The sequence below is a fragment of the Diplotaxodon limnothrissa genome, linkage group LG19 (genome assembly GCF_057381915.1).
Source record: "Diplotaxodon limnothrissa isolate DT_005_m linkage group LG19, D_limnothrissa_male_GT1.1, whole genome shotgun sequence".
NCBI lineage: Eukaryota > Metazoa > Chordata > Actinopteri > Cichliformes > Cichlidae > Diplotaxodon > Diplotaxodon limnothrissa.
The window spans coordinates 23,277,557-23,297,246 of NC_140614.1; the positions used below are offsets into that span (position 1 = coordinate 23,277,557).

At 41.2% G+C, this 19,690-nt stretch overlaps 1 protein-coding gene across 1 annotated transcript; it reads right to left on the reverse strand.

Annotated features, from left to right (window-relative positions):
• Positions 1 to 379: 379 nt before the first annotated feature.
• Positions 380 to 18,689, reverse strand: rps6ka5 (ribosomal protein S6 kinase A5). Its single transcript, XM_085379204.1, has 17 exons — positions 18,428 to 18,689; positions 15,248 to 15,319; positions 14,854 to 15,072; positions 14,519 to 14,634; positions 14,332 to 14,433; positions 13,914 to 13,997; positions 13,716 to 13,819; positions 13,471 to 13,621; positions 13,204 to 13,365; positions 11,802 to 11,927; positions 10,505 to 10,638; positions 9,677 to 9,770; positions 8,569 to 8,739; positions 8,058 to 8,249; positions 2,552 to 2,711; positions 1,833 to 1,996; positions 380 to 1,377 (listed from the first exon to the last, which is right to left on the reverse strand). The coding sequence occupies exons 1-17, from the start codon at positions 18,495 to 18,497 to the stop codon at positions 1,072 to 1,074; spliced, it is 2,427 nt and encodes an 808-aa protein (XP_085235330.1). The 5' UTR covers positions 18,498 to 18,689; the 3' UTR covers positions 380 to 1,071.
• Positions 18,690 to 19,690: the final 1,001 nt, after the last annotated feature.

A 19,690-nucleotide genomic window follows, 5' to 3' on the forward strand; every position in this document is an offset into this window, starting at 1 on the left:
ACATAAGAGACAAAAAAAAAGTCTAAATATAGCTGTTCTAGTCAGGTTGCACTGCCTCAGGCAGCAGTACTCGCTGATAAAAATCACAGATTTGGCTGAACATACTACATCCACATTTGGTTCTTACAAAAAGATGTGCACACATTTTCATCTTTTATATGAATCAGGAAATGTATATTTTTTAAGCCACTAAACAAATATCAATCTTAAAATTCACCTTAAATAATTAGCAGTACCTATAAAGAACTCTGGTTTCATGACTTTGACTCTTACGATGTATACAAAACAAACTAAAACTGACCTACTAGACTCTTCGATGTGTCTAACTAGAAAGATATATGAAAGATCATTTCACTGTATGGAAAGTTTTTTTGAGCTGATAGGAAAACACACACACACACACATACACACACAAAATATCTTCTTTTTTTAGTCTCACTGTATCCATTATTTTTTTTCAGATCATAATGAATCATAAATAAGTTAATAATATAGCTTATCATAAATAAATTTCAGTCTGCAAAATTCACATATAAATAAGCTGCTCCGTATAGCAGAGACGTAAGATTATCCTCCGGCATGTGGCCTTTTGTTTCTCTCTCCTTTTGACAGAAATTACAAAGCATCCGTGGTGTAAACACTGACTTTCCCTTTAAATCTCTAAAAACTCGGACAAAGACAGAAAAGGAGAGGACAGATGTTGTGATTTAATGACGAGACTGAAGATGTCTCTCCATTCTCTGGACTGGGGGCAGTAGGGCAGCCCTTTTCTTTTAGGACACTGGTGACACTTCTTCCTGGTCCAGTCCCTGATTGATAGTCTGTGTGAGAAAGTCAGAGCAAAAGATACGATAGGATAGGCTATTGCTAGTGATGATTGATTGATTGATATAGAGGTGACAGTGCTGCTCCTGCTGCATGCTTGGTTTTAGAGACGTGCTGACATCCATGCAATTGAGCCAGAGACAGAGAGAAAGAAGAAGGATGTCTCTATACTAGTCCAAGCCAAACTTCTTCTTCTTTTTTTTTTTCAGACCCAACTGTCTGAATCTGGATTCTCCTCAGGCTGTCTTACTGTCCTTCTGAGAAGGGAAAGGTTGGAGGTGCTGGCTGGTGCCCAGAATCTGTTCCAGAGGGCACCGGTGTGTTGACAGGGGTGATGACAGGAGTGATGTTAGAGTGCTGTCGATTTGGGTCTCCTTCTTGAAAAGTTTTCTCCTGTGACTGGGAGGAGGAGGAGGACGAATGGGTACTCTCGCTGGAACTGCTGCGGGTCTCTGTGCTGGTACTTGTTTTTTTCATCTTCCTCCTCTTGGCTAGAGGCGCCTTGTCCACCGTCTGGAGGCGGAACCCTTCCCGCTTACATTTGTTAAATGCCTGCGAGTACAAAACAGATGTTTGGTTAGACTTTTACATTTTAGTTTCAATGAAATGCACTGCTCTCATCTTTTTTCAAGGGATCTTACGTTTCAGATCCCATCAATATTTGGCCAAAACCCAGGTCACATAATTATATCATTAGTCGCATTAATATCCATTCAGCATTTTGATGAATCGCAATAACAACACAAATCCAACCTCAAGTAAGACAAAAACTAGCATCTGCGCTTTGTTGCAGTATCAAAGTGCCTTTTGATGCATTTTAAATTACTAATATCTTTAGCATTTGTTTGAATTAATCTTCCCACAATACGGTTAATATAATGTGGTCTCCATCTCTATTAATAACAGCCGGTTGACACTTAGCAGAAGCTACACAATCCAAATTTTACACTAGGTTGGAACGTTCTGACCTACTATCTAACATTAGCACCCTTCTGAACATTTCATACATTAAAAGTAGCTTTGACACAAGTGTGGACAGAGGCAGTGGAGGATCCGAGAATGTCTGGGGTCATAAGTGGGTTGGAGGACAACTGGCTGTCGTCCTGGAGCCAGGCGTTGTAACGGAGGCCACACATCTTAATCCTCTTGTTAGGGTCGACCGTCAGCAGCTCTACAGGAACAAGACGCAGATAATTACCTTTAACGCTCTTAATCCAGGTGGGAAAAGGTGAGACACAGGCAGGAAGTTATTTCCTCTTTAGGAAACCTGATCTCTGAAAGCTGCTTTGTGAGTAGAAAGTTCATCCAAAACACGTCATCACTTACTGACATTGCACTAACGGAGCACTACTTGTCCATTTCTTCTTCCAGACTCTACCAGCACCACCAAAATCTGCCCTAAACACGACTCAAAGCTTTTGCATAAACCTCATTTTATTTATTTAACTAATTTACAATTTCACAAAAACAGTTCATACTACTTTATTTTGAAAGTCGATATTTTATTCTGAAAAAATGAGCCTGGAACAAAGAATCTACCGATAACAGAAGTCTTGGAGCTGCAAGCTAACACTACTCACTTTCATAACCATACCCTAAAATTTGTAGTACTATTTAAGTGGAATTTTATAAATTTAGTGCACTATGTTTCTATGTTTTTAATGGGAAAAAAAGAAACCGAAGCTCAAGTTATTCAAAAGAAAATGAGCCAGTTTTTTCCCCTCACCTTGTATGAGGTCCTTAGCTTGCTGGGACACGTTTCTCCAGGCCTCTCCTTGAAAAGAGAAATCTCCCTGTTTGATTTTACGCATAATCTCTTCAGCACTGGTGTGGGTCAGGCTCTTCTCCTGGCACTGAAAAGGCACCTGGCCGGACAGCATGGTGTACTGCAAACAAAGGAAGACCATGCAATCTGCTATGAACATAAACATATTAAAATAAAGATCTCAATGCAATTTTTACAATACAGTCACATTTAGACTGGCTTACCAGTTTATAATAGCTCTCGCTTAGCTTTTCAGTTATAGACTTTAAAGAGAGAACAACGTTTATTTAGGTTTTTGTTACATTGTTGAGAAAAGTCTTGGAGTGAGGCCAACTGTTGGTCACCTAGAATTAATAATTATTAAATTATTAGTTTTTTAATTTTTCTCAGCTCTTCTCTGTCTCTGAGCTAACAATAGCTGCCACATCATCAAACTGTGGCGACTCAACCATAGCTCGCCACAAAGTGTAGACGCACCTCTGACACCTACTTCCTGTTAAAAGAGAGGTTTTGCTTCCCACTGTCACCAAGTGCTTTCTTAAAAGGGGTCTGATTGCTGGAATTTTCTCTGTATTATTGTAGGGTCTTTACCTTACAATATAAAGTGCCTTGAGGTGACTGTTGATGTGATTTGGTGCTATATAAATAAAATAGAATTAAATGTGAAAGATGCTAGTTTGACAAAATTGGGTAGCACAAATAGAACAACTGTGTCAAAACTTGAACAGTGTTTTTGTGAAAAGCTTTACTACAAAGTTAATAACGACTCCATTATTTTCCGTTTTCAGTACAACACACTCTGCAACTTTGATTTCCAGGAACTGGAATGCTGTGTAAAATGTATATCACCAAAATATCACAATAATCCAATGATTTTGAAGAATTTATAAGGCCTAAATAAAACAAAGAACAATATAATCTTGAAAGAGACATTGCACTGTTACTAAACTCATTTTTTCACAGTAAATATGAAAAATCTGAACATCTCTTTGAGACTCATGGATGCTGCGTTCTGCAAACTACACAACACACTATTTAAAACCAGCATCTGTGATAATTGGGAGCAATAGTGCATATAGAATTAGCTACATAGACATGTGTAAAGGCACCATTAATGCAGATTATGTATACAGGTTTGGTAGCGACAAATGCTCTCATCAGGAAAACCTCTTTTTCGGGGAAGATCTTGGCTATTCTAGCAACACAACATCAAACCCCATTCTGCACAGATCAGTGTGGCTCTGTAGTAAAACATTCAAGGATCCTAACTGGCCTTTTAAACATGCTGTCATTAAATTTGAAATGAACAGATATTTTAAGCGGTTTGACATTTTTCTTTTATCTTTATATGTGCTTTTGATGGTGAATAACTGCATTGCATTTTTTTTTAAATTTACATCTTCTAAAACATCCCAACTATCTTTTTTCTCCATTTAAATCTCTAATGCCTTTGTCCTCAGAAATCAGGTATCTCTAGTGAAAATCTAATTTATACACTTTATACAACAGCTGCGGACGAAAAAACACTACGTGCTCATTTTTGGCAGTGCCACACTACCTTCAATAAGCTGGTTAAGTAACTAGACGTAAGTGTTTAAACACATTTACTGTTAAAATAACATGTTTTAAAAGCGCCCTTGACCGATCACGACTGTCCACATTTTTCCATTGTTATGCTGCAAGTTGTTGACCATGGCTGAACTAGCACTCAAGAGAAGAGCGGTTTGTGCTCAGCTGAAAGAACAGGATTCTCTCACCTTGGCCTGAATGCATCTGCCCTCATATTTCTTATTAAAATGACAGTAGTTGGGAACAACCCTTTTGGCAGCAAAGGCTCTGTTGTGCTGTGATCTCTCTCTCCCTCTATATCTCAACTCAGTTGGCTTCCAGGGCATTGTGCACAAAGCATGTCAGTAGCCATTTCATCAAACCTCCAAGAGGCACAGTACACCCATATCCCCCCAGGGGGCGACGGTGGGAAGCAGCACTTAAACATAGAGCCATGGCTCTGTACGGATGACTGGCCAACTACAGAAATCTTTCTCTCAACTATGTGTCCTTTCCTTATCCTGTCTACCTCTCCTTTTAATTCTTCTCTTCCATGCAAAAAAAAAAAAGTTGAATGAGGATGACATATCCGCATAGCCTTTACCAGGTCTAAGAGTGGGGCAGGTTTTGCTTCTTTTTGTGGTGAGCGTAAACTGTGTCAGCTCACCACAGGATGCTGAAGTTTGTACCGCTGAACAAGAGGAGATGAATATCATCCAACACAGATTAGCCTAAACTACTACCAAAATCAGTTAAAATAACAGCTGATTGCTTAATCAGAGTGGCCTGTGTCAAATGTTTAATCCTCAAACTGGATAAGATGTGCAAATCAAGAGTATATGAAGCTTCTGATTAAACATTTATTTGGTTATAGAAGCACTTCAGTCAAAAGCATTTTTAGACAAGCTTTAAAGTGGGAATCTGGGTTCTGAAAAGATTTGTGTAAATTATACATTTATATAATCAGGTCACTTTCCTGGAGCATTGTGGAAAGTGATGGCGTTAAGTCACAAAGAAGGATGCTCCTGAATAGGGCTAATCAATGATCAGTTATTTAGTTCTATTACAACCTGTGAGAGCCATGAGTTTCATCAAAAATCTACCTTTCATGTACAGAGCAATACTTTCATAATGTCTTTGAGCTACATGAAATTTTACTTACCAAGAATATTGCATTTCAACAAGCAAAATAACTTAACGCACTAATATACCCTGGAATTTATATTCTGCCTTTTTTTTTACGAAAAAGCACCACACCTATGAACAGCCAACCATTCTTTGGATAACAGATACTACTAAGGATGACAGGTTTGGTATGGATCTTCTTAAGTGGAGCTGCATGAGGGAACGTCTAGCAGAGGCCCCAGTCCGCGAGATCTTCAACGCACACCTCCGGCAGAGCTTCGACAGCATTCCGAGGGAGACTGGGGACATTGAGTCCGAATGGACCATGTTCAGAGTCTCCATTGCCGAAGCTGCTGCATTGAGCTGCGGCCGCAAGGTGGTGGGTGCCTGCCGTGGTGGTAATCCCCGAACCAAATGGTGGACACCAGAGGTGAAGGGAGCCACCAGGCTGAAGAAGGAGTCCTATCGGGCTTGGTTAGCCTGTGGGACTCCGGAGGCAGCCGACAGGTATCGACAGGCCAAGCGGAATGCGGCTCGGGCAGTGGCTGAAGCAAAAACTCGGGTGTGGGAGGAGTTCGGAGAGGCCATGGAAAAAGACTTTCGGACTGCCTCGAAGAGATTCTGGCAAACCGTCAGACGTCTCAGGAGGGGAAAGCGGTGCTCTACCTGCACTGTGTATAGTGCTGGCGGAGCGCTGCTGACGTCGACTGAGAAAATTGTCAGGCGGTGGAAGGAATACTTCGAGGACCTCCTTAATCCCACTGACACGTCTTCCGAGGAGGAAGCAGAGTCTGGGGATGAGGGGAATGACCCGCCAATTTCCGGGGGCGAGGTCACTGAGGCAGTTAAACAACTCCTTGGTGGCAGAGCCCCTGGTGTTGATGAGGTCCGCCCCGAGTTCCTGAAGGCTCTGGACGTTGTAGGGCTGTCCTGGTTGACACGCCTCTGCAATGTTGCGTGGAGATCAGGGGCAGTACCTGTGGACTGGCAGACCGGGGTGGTGGTCCCCATCTTTAAGAAAGGGGACCGGAGGGTGTGTTCCAACTACAGGGGGATCACACTCCTCAGCCTCCCTGGGAAAGTCTATGCCAGGGTGCTGGAAAGGAGAGTTCGTCCGTTAGTCGAACCTCGGATACAGGAGGAACAATGCGGTTTTCGTCCTGGTCGCGGAACACTGGACCAGCTCTTTATCCTCTCCAGGATACTTGAGGGTGCATGGGAGTTTGCCCAACCAGTCTACATGTGTTTTGTGGACTTGGAGAAGGCATTCGACCGTGTCCCTCGGGGTGTCCTGTGGGAGGTGTTGCGGGAATATGGGGTGTCTGGCCCATTGCTACGGGCCATTCGATCCCTATACAACCGTTGCAAGAGCTTGGTTCGCATTGCCGGCAATAAGTCGGACTCGTTCCCGGTGGGTGATGGGCTCCGCCAGGGCTGCCCTTTGTCTCCGGTTCTGTTCATAATTTTTATGGACAGGATTTCTAGGCGCAGCCAAGTGGCGGAGGGCTTTCGCTTTGGTTGCCTCAGAATCTCATCTCTGATTTTTGCAGATGATGTGGTTCTGTTGGCTTCATCGGGTGAAGGCCTCCAGCTCGCACTGGAACGGTTCGCAGCCGAGTGTGAAGCAGCGGGAATGAGGATCAGCACCTCCAAATCTGAGGCCATGGTTCTCAGCCGGAAAAGGGTGGAGTGCCCACTCCGGGTCGGGGATGAGTTCCTGCCACAAGTGGAGGAGTTCAAGTATCTCGGGGTCTTGTTCGCGAGTGATGGGAGAAGGGAGCCGGAGATCGACAGACGGATTGGGGCTGCAGCTGCAGTAATGCAGACGCTGCACCGGTCCGTCGTGGTGAAGAGGGAGCTGAGTGTAAAAGCGAAGCTCTCAATTTACCGGTCGATCTACGTCCCTACCCTCACCTATGGCCACGAGCTGTGGGTAGTGACCGAAAGAACGAGATCGCGGATACAAGCGGCAGAAATGAGCTTCCTCCGAAGGGTGGCTGGCCTCTCCCTTAGAGATAGGGTGAGAAGTTCGGCCATCCGGGAGGGGCTCAGAGTAGAGCAGCTGCTGCTCCACATCGAAAGGAGCCAGCTGAGGTGGTTCGGGCATCTGACAAGGATGCCCCCTGGGCGCCTCCTGGGTGAGGTGTTCCAGGCATGTCCCACCGGGAGGAGGCCCCGGGGCAGACCCAGGACACGCTGGAGAGATTATATCTCTCGGCTGGCCTGGGAACGCCTTGGTATTCCCCCGGACAAGCTGGAGGAGGTGGCTGGGGAGAGGGAGGTCTGGGCCTCTTTGCTTAGGCTGCTGCCCCCGCGACCCGGCCCCGGACAAAGCGGATGAAGATGGATGGATGGATGGATGGATATAAAAAAAAAAAAAAAAAAGAAGGCCTACTAATCTATTAATTATATAACCATAAAAAAGATCAGCTATAACTGTAATCAACAATTGTACCTAAAAATATTAATAATAGAACAGGTTAATGGAATTCAAATTAAAGCCTTAAGTCAGGATTTAAAGTAAGTTAAAGATCCAATACCCTTCCATTTCCAGCCAACTCAACCCTACCAACAATGCAACAGTCCTAGGCTCACCACATGAACATCAATAAATGCACTACAATCTATGATTCATATAGTGTAAATGGTAACGTTAGCATAAACAGCTTGTTCACCATTCAAAAACTCAGATAATGGTTTGCTCGTTGTTCTCTCCCCAATTGCTGAACAATCAATGATCCTCGGTCAAATTAATAGTGCTTTGATTTAACCTGAGCGTGGCTGCTCCACTCACCAGGATGACCCCTAGACTCCACAGGTCACAGGACTCATCATAGCCATCATATTTGAGTATCTCTGGTGCAGCATACTGTAGGGTGAAGCAGGGAGTCTTTAGGAGCTGATTGTCTGGTGGTTTCAGTCGAGCGAAGCCAAAGTCTATGATTTTTATCTCAGAGTTCTCACTCTCATCTGTGAAGAGCAGGTTCTACAAAGCAATTTGAGACACGCACAGCAATCATTTTTCTCAGCTCAGCAGAACTGGTTCACTCAAGTAGTAAATTGTACATCATGACTGACCAGGTACTTGTGACCCACGTTGGGGTCAAACAATTTTACTCTTGTTTTGTAAAAAAATAGCAGAGTGAGAACGAGAGAAGGACAGATCATACAAAGTTCAGAAAAACACAGTAATTCTTTTTCAGAAACGTACGATCCAGCCAGCCTGCATTCATCACAAAGACACAAACTGTGCTTGGACAGAAAGAAATCTCTGGCAATAGCTCAGCTGAGAAGCTCTCCAATACCTCCGGTTTAAGATCCCTGTGCACAACTCCTACATCATGCATGTGACTGACAGCAGACACCAGTTTGCGCATGATCCGGCTGGCTTCCGTTTCGCTGAAATGTTGTTTCCGGCGGATTCTCTCCAGCAACTCCCCTCCACCAAGCAGCTCCAGAACCAGGTATGTGTGAAGCTACAGCAAACACATACAGGATAAGGTTACATCTGTTACACCCACTCTTAACCTATATTCTTTAACAACCCTTGAATTAGCTCGGCATGCACAAACACTCTTAAATGTTTGGCAATTAAATAAATATTGGAAAGTTTGTCTTTCCTAAAATATCATCAATGTTGCTTTCAAAGCTTGAACACCACATTGAAAACAACTGAAAAGTGATGGGTGAAACATTAAACTGTAATTTTTCTATTGCGTAACAAACAGAAACAAACACACACAAAAAACCATCCTTGATCTCATGATGGTGACATTAAACCACATTGGTATTAAGTAAAAATGAAAGGGGCCAGACAAAGTGGCAGGAGAATGATGTGCCAGAGCAGCGGGGTTGAGCTTCTCATTAGTGCAGGATCTAGGGAACAAAGACAGGACTCAGCTGAGGCGGGTGAGGCAGCGCTGCTTTGATCTGGGTCACAGACCTGTGAGGTACAGTAATAACCCCACTGAGCTCATCAGGACTAAAGTGGTGCTCCTGGGCATGAAGGACCGAGGCTAATGAAGCTGTACACAGTCACACACACGGTCACACCTTCCATATACCGGGGGTAAGCTACATTTAGAACATATGCGCGCTTAGTTTGGGTTAAGTGTGCGGCTCGATTAGCAAAACAAGTGAATCTAGGTTGTTACTATTCAGTGGCGAAAAATGGATGTTTGTGCAGCTGCAGTTTAGAAATAAATCAGAGGCGAAATATTGAGCACAGTGTGAGATGTTCATGAAACAATATGCAAAGAGATAAAGAAACACCCAGAGGGCTACCAGCATCCCCATTAATCTGCCTTGTTCCATTTCCTCGACTTAATAAGGCTGCAGTCCCCACAGACTAGGCAGAGAGCTATGGAAAACAGAATTTATGGAGGCAAATGTAACGGACGCGATTATCTTTACCTGATCGTGGTAAATTTCATGTAACTTGACAATGTTGGGGTGACCGTCGCAGAGCTTCAGGGCTGCTATTTCCCGCTGAGTCTGGGCCTCCATCCTACAGCAAAGCCAGTCACATATACACACACAGGACAAGTGGAACATTTTCCTACTTTTGCATTACGTGTTTAGGAGCACAATATGCTAAGATTTTCTTTTTTTTTAAAGAAGACAAAACACTTTCACACATTACAACACTATTAGTTGTACCACGTTAACGTTTTCTTATAACATGCTCAATACAGTATAAAAAAAAAAAAAAATCCTTTTATAACCCAGAACACACTGGAAAATATTAGGTTTTAGGAATTAGGTTTCTTTTATTTATTTTGTTTACTTTAGGGGAATTTCCAAAATACTTTAGGGCAGTTTTGCTCTAACCAACGAAGAGCTAGAAAATACTGGACATGGGTTTGCCTTGCATCAGTCCTAATGTCAACTATAATCAGAACTATAATACTGGGTGCCAAACTGTGGAGGAGTGTATTATAAGCATACATGGGATTTTACAGGACGTGGCAGTAAAAACAACCAAGTGATCTACTTATATAACCTGGATTTTTCATAGGGAAAAAAAAAAAATCAGGAAAATATGTAATCAGGTCGAATTATGACATTATTTGGCCTTTGTTAGTTTAACATTTATTAGTCTTCTCAGACTGGCTTCAGACTTGGCTGAGCAGGGGATGGAGGAGGGTGGCGGTCCAACTGATCCAGTAAATCTATAAACAAAAGACAGAGCCAAAAGCATCTGAGTTGACAAACACATGTGTGCACCCAGTGAACTCGTACCTCTTGCTGACAATCTTGACTGCATATTTCTGCCCAGTCTTCTTGTGTGTGCACCGTCTGCAGATCGAGAAGCTACCCTCCCCCAGAGCACTTTCCTTCAGGTCCATTTCGTAACTCATATAGAAAGGCGAGTCCTGCAAATACGCATAAAAATAATCACAAAAAGTAAGAATTATGTGTATATTTTATTATCACGCAAATAAAATTCACATTAAATATTATAGCCTGATATAGGATGTTTGTTTGTAGAATTAAAGTAGAGATTTTGCAAGTTCCTACATTACTTATGACCAAATTAATTTGCCAATTATCTGAGTATTATCTCAGGGCCTTAGTTGCTTTCAGTTTTCTACAGAGAATACTTGGTACACTTGACATTCTTCATTCTTTCTATTCCCTTTCTTTTAGTCAAGTCTTTTCTGGAGGTTGTATGCAGAATTTATATTAAAAATCCTGATTCAATTACAGCTAGAATCCCCAAAGCTATCCCTCTTCTCACCCATAATAATGTTCATAATAATTCTTCTCTCATTCTAGTTTTATGCTACACAAAGGGTTGTTTTTAAGTATATCACCACACCAACCCTGTACACTTCACATGCAAAATCGAAAAGAAGAAATACAAATGTGACGAGGACTTTAAAAAAAATAGCACTGAAAGTCTCGACTTTAGATCTGAACTAAAAGAGTTAAGATCGTCACATGATAAGACAGAAATACCGTTAATAAGCTTCCTGTTTGCTAACCAGAATCTGGTTTAAAACCTATAATGTGCACCCAGTGGAAACTTTAGAAAAGAAAAGCCAGCTACTGTAGTTAAACCACTAATTTCCTTCATTGTTTAGATACAATTTAAAAGCCCAATTTCTTGTTTTTCCCTCCGTTTTCTTGGATTATTGAAGCAGCAAACTGAAAAGGACTAAGATAAATAATTACAATACCTTTCAGCATTATGACTAATCTCATAATAAATAGAAAATGCTAAGGTTTGCAAAACAGCTCAGTTTCCCAGGATGTTGTTGAGAAAGCTTTAAGCTAACTGAGCGCACAAAAAGCACTGCTACCTTTTCAAAAAGCATTATGCTGCAAAGACACGCAAGTGTATTCACGAACAAACGCTATTAAATAAACAGGATTAAGCCTGAAACGGAACGTGAGTGCAGTAAAACTAGCACAGAAGAAAAATAAAGTTCAAGTGGAATGGAAAGGAAAGGAAGGAAAAGTTCTCATCTGTCTGTGACAGCATCCATTAGCTTAAGTGTGTTTGTGCTCGGAGAACCAAGTCCATTCATTTTACCTTCATCATGGCGCTGCGGGCCACCGCAGCTGAGCCTGGCTTTTCAGAACCCCCACACAGCTGGACAGGGTCATCCATCACCACATTCCTTTTGAACAGGATGGAGGGGGCCATAAAAGAGTAACCCTGCAAATAAAAACACAAGAGCCCTAGGTGTTTACATTTTACTAAGACATAAAGCGAGAGATGGACTAGGGCAGGAGAAAAGGAAACTTCCTCCACTGCCACAGAAAAATAGAGTCCCTTAAAATAAAACAAAATTGCGTAGTTTTCTTTAAATCTATCAAAACCAGCCTGTCAGCTCAACAATAAGCCCAATTCTCTTCATGTGTGACTGACAGTGGCTGTCCAGCTGTTCCTATTGTTAGGCCTGTCATTGTGGAGCGCTGCCTGCTTAATTCCAGCTGTGGGGAGCACAGAGCTTTGAGCTGGCATTAATCTCTCCCTCTCTCTTTTACACCGGCACACACACAGCTGTGTGATATGTAGTGACAGCAATGGATGGACGGAAGGATGGGTGTTGAATGAATGAGATGCCCTAAATTGCCGGGCTTGAATATTTGATTGCTCTGCTGTGAAATTACATCTTGGCGCTCTTAATGCAATTTTAATTTTGTTTTGTGCGACACGGCGGGGGAGCAAGTGCACGGTTTAAAACTGGGATTGCTGTCGTTATCGCAGAGATTGCTAGGCTTGCAAATTATAAAGACCACAAAATTTCAGACTACATGAATGGCAGCTGAGAGTGAAAAAAGCCAAGATGAAGTTGGCAATCAAAGACTGAAGGCGTAACCGAGACAGACGTGGTGATGCTCTCAAAGTGTAACCTTTTATTCCATGAGAGAAGCCCGTTAATGGATCTATTGATCTAGCATGCTCAAGGATCCAGAAGGCAATCAGAGTTGAAATTTCATGCAATACATCAGACAGCCATCAGCTGGCATGGAGTTGTGGGCCATATTATGGTTCAAAGCTACATCAAAAATAGTCATTCACATCTGTTACTTCAATAAGAGCTGCATATGGCAGCAATTACTTCAATAAAAGACCCTTTAGTCAATTTGAATACCAATGCACACAGACAGACTCATGTTGACTTACAGCAACCTTTTGAGGACATTCAAAACTTCACTTGATTACTTCAATTGCTGTGAAGTATGTCAAATATAGTCACAGACAAAAAGCGGATAATGTATAATGCGATTTTTCATCCGTGTCAACATTTCACACTGCCTGCTACCAAAGCCCAGACAAACACGGGCTCTAAACAAATGCCGATAAACGGTGTCCTGTGCGATGACCTCCAAGGAGCACAAAGAAATATTCCTGTCTGCAAACAGCAGCAGCATGAGTCACAACAAAACACAGTCTGCTTGTCTAAGATGTCTTCCTTCCCTCCCACCTGGAAGATGCGGTCACAGTTCTGAGGCAGAGCTGCGGGAGAGTAGGTGGGGTCCATCTCTGTGAACTCGTCTGCAAAGTTGCTGACGTCCAGCTCATCCCGAATCACTGGCTTGAATGGCGCAGGCACCTTTTTGGCTGCCAAGTCCTCCCAGTTAATTTTCTAATGTGAAAACCATGTAGAAATACTCAGTACAAAACAATGACATCTCAGTCCATTAGTTATATTAAATATCGTGACCATTACAAGACAGGCAATGAAATCCACCTGGTAAAATGGGTGTTTCTTTACATTCTCCGCTCCATTAGGCCCCGACCCTAATCTCTTCTTTGGATCTTTAATGAGGAGTCGCTGGATTAGGTCTTTGGCCAGTGGTCCCATGTCTTTAGGGAAAGGGGGATCTTTTTTGGCAATCCTCCTGTGATGTGCGAGAGATATACAGCAGCATTATAGACTGATTATAACTGAAATATAGCTGCAAGCTGAGGCTGATGATCAAGGAGAATTCATACTTGGCAATGTCCGTGTGCGAGTTCTCATCTCCATCAACAGTGAAGGGCGACCCACCAGTCAAAAGCTCATACATCAGCACGCCGAGGCTCCACCAGTCCACCGCCTGGAATGCATGAAAGCACCTAACCGTGACTTCTCACTGGAGAGTGTGCAACATGATTTGATCAAACAGGCAATGACATGAAACTAGAATTTACCTTGTCATGTCCAGACTCTCCTCCTTCCACAATTTCTGGAGCCATATATTCAATGGTGCCACAGACAGAGAAAGCTCTTTCAGCCTATTTTTTAAAAACAAAACCAAACATTTCGTAAGACAAATATGACACAGAATAGAGATAAAATACTCTATCCTAACAGACGCTGCATCCTAATATTTCTCTGCATTTGTAATGAGGAAGTGAGAAGTGGTTATATCTCTATACTGATGAAAAAATATCTCTAATGTGAAATACCCAAACCCACACTATTTAAAGTAAAAATCTGGCTTCACAGTTGGGTTTTTGAGGGCATTAAAGAAAAAGCAAAATGTCCTTTTTGGGGTTTTATTAGCTAAAACGTATTTTGAGAATAGAAAAGGTTTGAGAGGTTTAAACACATAAAGGCAAACTGTACCTGATCAAATTCTTTACTAAGGCCGAAATCTGTGAGAACTATGTGACCGTTTGAATCTAGTAGAATATTCTCAAGTTTAAGGTCCCGATAGACAATCCCAAGCTGGAACAAGAAAATGAAACACAGGTTAATCATCAAGGACGGAAGAAGCGCTACTGTTTACTGTTGAGCTAAATCTGAAGGTCACCTCGTGTAGATGTTCTAGTGCCAAGACAATCTCTCCACTATACAGGGCTACTTCTTGCTCCTTAAACCGCACCCTTTGCACTAAGTGCGTGAAGAGCTCCCCACCATTTACATAATCTATAAAGGAAAACATCATGTTTGTTATGTAAGTTAGTTAATGTCCCTACAAGGAAAGACAATTTTTATTCTCTGCGTACATTAATATATTTAGCTGTTAAAAATGTGGGGGTTTTCCACTGGGTTCAGACAGTTGCCATAGGCCTTAAATCTTTGATATAACAATTTAAAATCTGAATTTATCTTAAAATTTAAAAAATTATTATCAAATATCCTCACCAAGAATGAGGTGCAGCTTGGTTTCTGTTTGGAAGGCATAGTGAAGTGTGACAAGGAATGGAGACTGGCGAATGTGCTCCAACACCTGCCGCTCGGTCCGCGTGTGTTCTGCAGTCTTGGCCTTCTGTACAATAGTGGCCTTCTTCAAAACCTTCATGGCATAAAGCTTTCCTGCATCATGGCCACTGACTTTTCTCACGAGGAACACCTTTCCATATGCTGGCAGGAAAATAATCACAGACAGGGCAAAGTTCAATGAAGGTGGGTAAACAGAAAAGACTCGTTCGACACGCTTAGCATTCCAAAAACACTCTTTTGTTGGATGACAGAATGGCGTGCAAACAAATTTCTGAATGTTCAAGTTTACATTAAGGGAAAGTAACACTGCACTTACCTCCGGTACCCAGCACCTTTAATAGCTCAAAGTTTTCTATCCCCACCCTCTCTACATGGCCCGTCAGGTTGGCTGAAGTCAAAGTAAAAATAACAATATTAATATATTTGTAGTGAATACTTGAAATAATAAAGATGGCTTGATTGTCAATATACACAGACACTTGAAAATATATTCATACTGTATTTTTGGCATGAAAAGTAATTGTCAGTGAAATTATATTTTTAAGATTTCTCCAAAGCAATTAAATCACATAGGGTAAAGTTTATTAGCACTGAAAGATCACTTAATGCTTACTACAAGAAAAACTTTATATTTAGGGATGCTCTGAAATTCTGGATATGACTATTTTTCATTTTTCATTTGGTTTTTGTTGTTTTTTATTCCCCCTTTTGCTCTAGGGAAACAGGCAGGCCAGTGCAAAACGGATATAACACATAAATATTGGCCACTGATATTTGCAAATGCGATTTTGTTTAGCAATATCCCAGTACCAGTTAATAAGGCTAATATAGGCTAATACCAATGTTCAGCAAATGTCTCAGTGCTTCCCATAGTGCATCCTTGTTTATACTCACAGCCTGACTGTATGCAGTTGCACTATGAAGCTCCCACCTGGCATTTTTCAGTACCTGGAAATAACTATTAATGGCTAAAGATTAGATAGTAAAGTCAAGATACCTAAGGTTCAAAGAAGCACAAACTGTGGATACACATTGTAATAGAAAACTGAAGGGTTTAATTTCTGGTCCGATCTTTACCCCACAGCTCTATAATATATCTGTTTCCAGTCTTAAATAATAAGGATTAAAGATGGTTTGTTAACTACCATGCTCGTGTGCTCTATTGGGGATGAAATAAAGGACTATGAGTAAAAAATTCTCCTCTTATCTATTATTAATCAACAAAACAAATCTTAATTTGTTTTTAACTACTGTTGAGTTATCAACACTGCATGTCTACCAGTAGACATTTTTTGGTACACTTGTTTTGTAGATTGGGGTCAAGTTTGAATTCTGATGCACTTTACTATGTGACTTAACTGAGACTTAATGAAAAGGTTTAAAAGCTGGAGAATTGGGCTTTCAAATGAAGAACCATCAAATTAAAACAAGAGACAACAAAACACCAACAACAGCAGACTGGTAGCATTGTTATGGTGATTTCACTTCACCATTACGTTAAAAAAAAAAAAAAATGACCGCAAATAACACATGCATGATTACCAAACTTCCTCCATGTAAACAAGTGTTACAAAAACACATTTGCTCTTCCTGTCTCCTAAATATGCAGCACTACAAAATAATCCTCCCTTCCACTGCAAGCAAACTCGCTAAATTAACCAGCAAAAGGTCATTATCTTCCATTAAAGATCTTCACTGAATTCAGCACACACTGTCTGTGACTCCCTGTGTCTCACTAAATCATGGTCTCCCAGTACAGCTGACTGAGCACGGCACACTCTTAGACATGCATGTCCATTGTAGTGAACACATTCCTTCTGTCTCGCACTCTGGAAATAGGGTACTGAGCAATTAAAGCGGCTGATTTAATCTTTTCCTCTGCTTCTCCAGTTACACACAAGACAAAATGCTGCAACTGTTAGGCAATTTGAGCGCACACTGTATCATTTCAGAACAACAAAGCTGTCCTTCAAATTTAAGGTCAGAGATTCAGGTTGCATAACACCCTTGTCAAGCTTACCCTGCCAAGGCCCAGTTTGATTTTGGTGTTTATTAATAGCCTAACAGAGGAGTCCTAGGAATCCCTTTGCTTTATTGGAGGGAAATTATGCTTCCTTTAAAAAAAATAAATTAATTAAAAACTTTAAAAAAAAAAAAACCAGATCTGTTAAACTTTGTGCTTGGTTGGTTTCCTGAGCAATTGTTGTTAAAGACCCAACATCTAATACAAGCCCCGGACAAGCAAGAATATTCTTTTATTGTGCAACTGCCAGCACAAGCATGATTACTTATTTTATGATAACATAGCCACATTTAGTACAGCTCTGCCTTGATCTCCAACAGGAAGACAGGGAGGTGCAATGACAACTGATATTGACATATTTTTATATTGACATATGAGCTTGGAGAACTGTGTGGTTGTTCTGGACTAAGACATCTCCACAGACAAAATGGTACAGCTGGATGCAAAGTAGCCATAAGTTTCACTGTGTTAAATGAAACACACAGGGAAAAAAGTGACAACTAGACAGACTGCATTTTTAGGGCAGGGCAATAATCGGGGTGCAGCATAGTCATGTTGGAGCCTGAACAGGAGCCCTGTATCATTATAACCTAGTTGTCCACTGTACAACTTCACTAAGCAGTCTTCTTCACTTCTTCACAGAAACCCTCTTTCGAACAATAGAAATAAAATTGAATTGAATTGAATTGAACACTAACATTAAAATCTCTGTTTATTTGTGAATCCTGCCTAGATTTACTGTAAATTCTTAGTGAACTCACACTATACTGTCCTTCAGTAGATTACCCTTTTAGGGATGAGGCTTAGTAGTATAAAGTTAACCAGGCTGCTCAGGAGATTAATATGTCATTGCATGCACTGTTAGAAGCAACAGCTGTAGCTAAGGTTACAGGTGATCTTAACTATTGTGTAATATGCAGAATGAAACTATAGGCTAACATTAGCGTGTTGGACTTGACATCACTGCAGCTGGCTCTGCCTTTTTTGACTGAGGAGAAGTTAGCTGTGACAGCAAAAACAGTCACACACAGGCAACAGCAGGAAAACCCAGCAAAATAAATTAAGGCGTTGACAATGGCATTAACTTAGTGAAATCTTCATCGATGCTCTGTTTTTAACCTGGTTACACGCTGACAACTAGCTTAAGCTAATGTTATTTCCCTGGTTGAGTTCGGTTTATAACAAACGCTAGCCGCTAGCTCGCCGTAATAATATGGTCAGATAACGTTAGTTTGTGTGAGTTCGCGGTAACGTTATAAGTAGTAATGACAGTCGGATGTTAGCTTTCCTCTGCCATGTTTGAACTTGTGTAACGTTGATGTTAGTGCTTACTACAAACGATCACTGACAGTGACAGTTGCCTCCCCTAAGCTAGCCCAGCTAACATTTTTCTCGCTCCGACACGTGTCTCCAAAACATAAATATCGAATGAAATTCACAGCATTGAGTTTTACCGGCTCCCAGCTAACTTACCATTTTTCAGCTCGTGTTTCACAGTAAACAGGTCACCTTCTCTGGAAGATCCCTCCATCGGGGATGGCATCGTAATTTCGTGTCCCTATTATATTCAAATATGCTTTCAGACAGATTTAGATTCACCTGCCAAGCTAGATTGCAAAATTAGCATGCAGAAACCATATAATGCATAACAAAGGGATCAAACGCCGATAAATTCGGCGCCTAACCTGACAGATACACGAGTAAAAGGTTGTTACTAAACCTTGCAGCTAACAAGCCCAGAGGAAACACTTGCTTCTTCCAGTACACCACCACGACCACTACCTTCGCAACCAGCCAGTCCCTATTCGCTGATTGGGGTTACTATGTGAAAAGCTGGCCTCTGATTGGATTCTTTCGTCGTAACGACACATAATCCCGCCTTCTCCAATATATTGGTGCTGCCTTCAAATGTCCGTGTTAACACGCTGTGCCAAAGGTCAGAATGTAAGTATAATAAATACTTCTTATCAGTTTAGACAGCATATACATATGAATACAAACTACACGCATGTCCTAATGTAATAAATTAATGCAGGCCTACAGTGTTAGGTGCAGATCTCACTTTAGATTTTCCACTTCAGTTTTCTGATGAAACCTCTTCAGTCCTATCCTACTTACTGTCAATAAGATAATAAAGTTAGAATGAAGAAAAATGTATCAGATTTAACATATAACCATAATACGGAATATGGTGCAATAGGTTCAAGAGATAATCCAACAATACAGAGCTGGTATGACTTTTGCCTAAGGATAGTAATATTTTATTGTTTCACTATTATGCACATGTCTAAAAGGAATTATAGTTACTTTTCTTTTAGATTTTCTTTTATCCCCTCATCTGGTCTTGCCACAAACAGCATATCATGAAAGTGATCAGTTCCTGTTAGTTGAGGTAGAGCAGTTCCTCAGAAATACAAACCACCTTATCCAAAACGATCGCACTTCTGAAAGGAAATCTCTCAAAAACGGATTCAACACAAATGTGAACATTATAACATTAATAAATATTGAATTAACTGCAAAACTGTTAGGCTAGTATGTTAACTTCAAGTGGATGGTTGTAACGTAAACTGTCAATCTAATGCAATTCAGTTAACTGCCCACGGGGTGTCGCCCTTGTGCTGTTACTGTGGAGAACAAACACGTAGACAGTAATTGTAAATATTTTTTCCTTTTTTTTTGTTCAATAAATTGTATTTGTAATATCTCCTGTGTGAATATTTCTTAATGTAAAAA

Bases quoted from the DNA above. Each gene is read 5' to 3' on its own strand.
- rps6ka5 (XM_085379204.1), bottom strand. From the start codon at position 18,497: ATGCCATCCCCGATGGAGGGATCTTCCAGAGAAGGTGACCTGTTTACT. The intron at 9,771-10,504 runs GTACGAGTTCAC...GCTTTGCTGTAG, and splicing joins GTCAAGATTGTCAGCAAGAG to GATGGAGGCCCAGACTCAGC. The intron at 1,378-1,832 runs GTATGAAATGTT...TTGTACTCGCAG, and splicing joins GTGTCAAAGCTACTTTTAAT to GCATTTAACAAATGTAAGCG.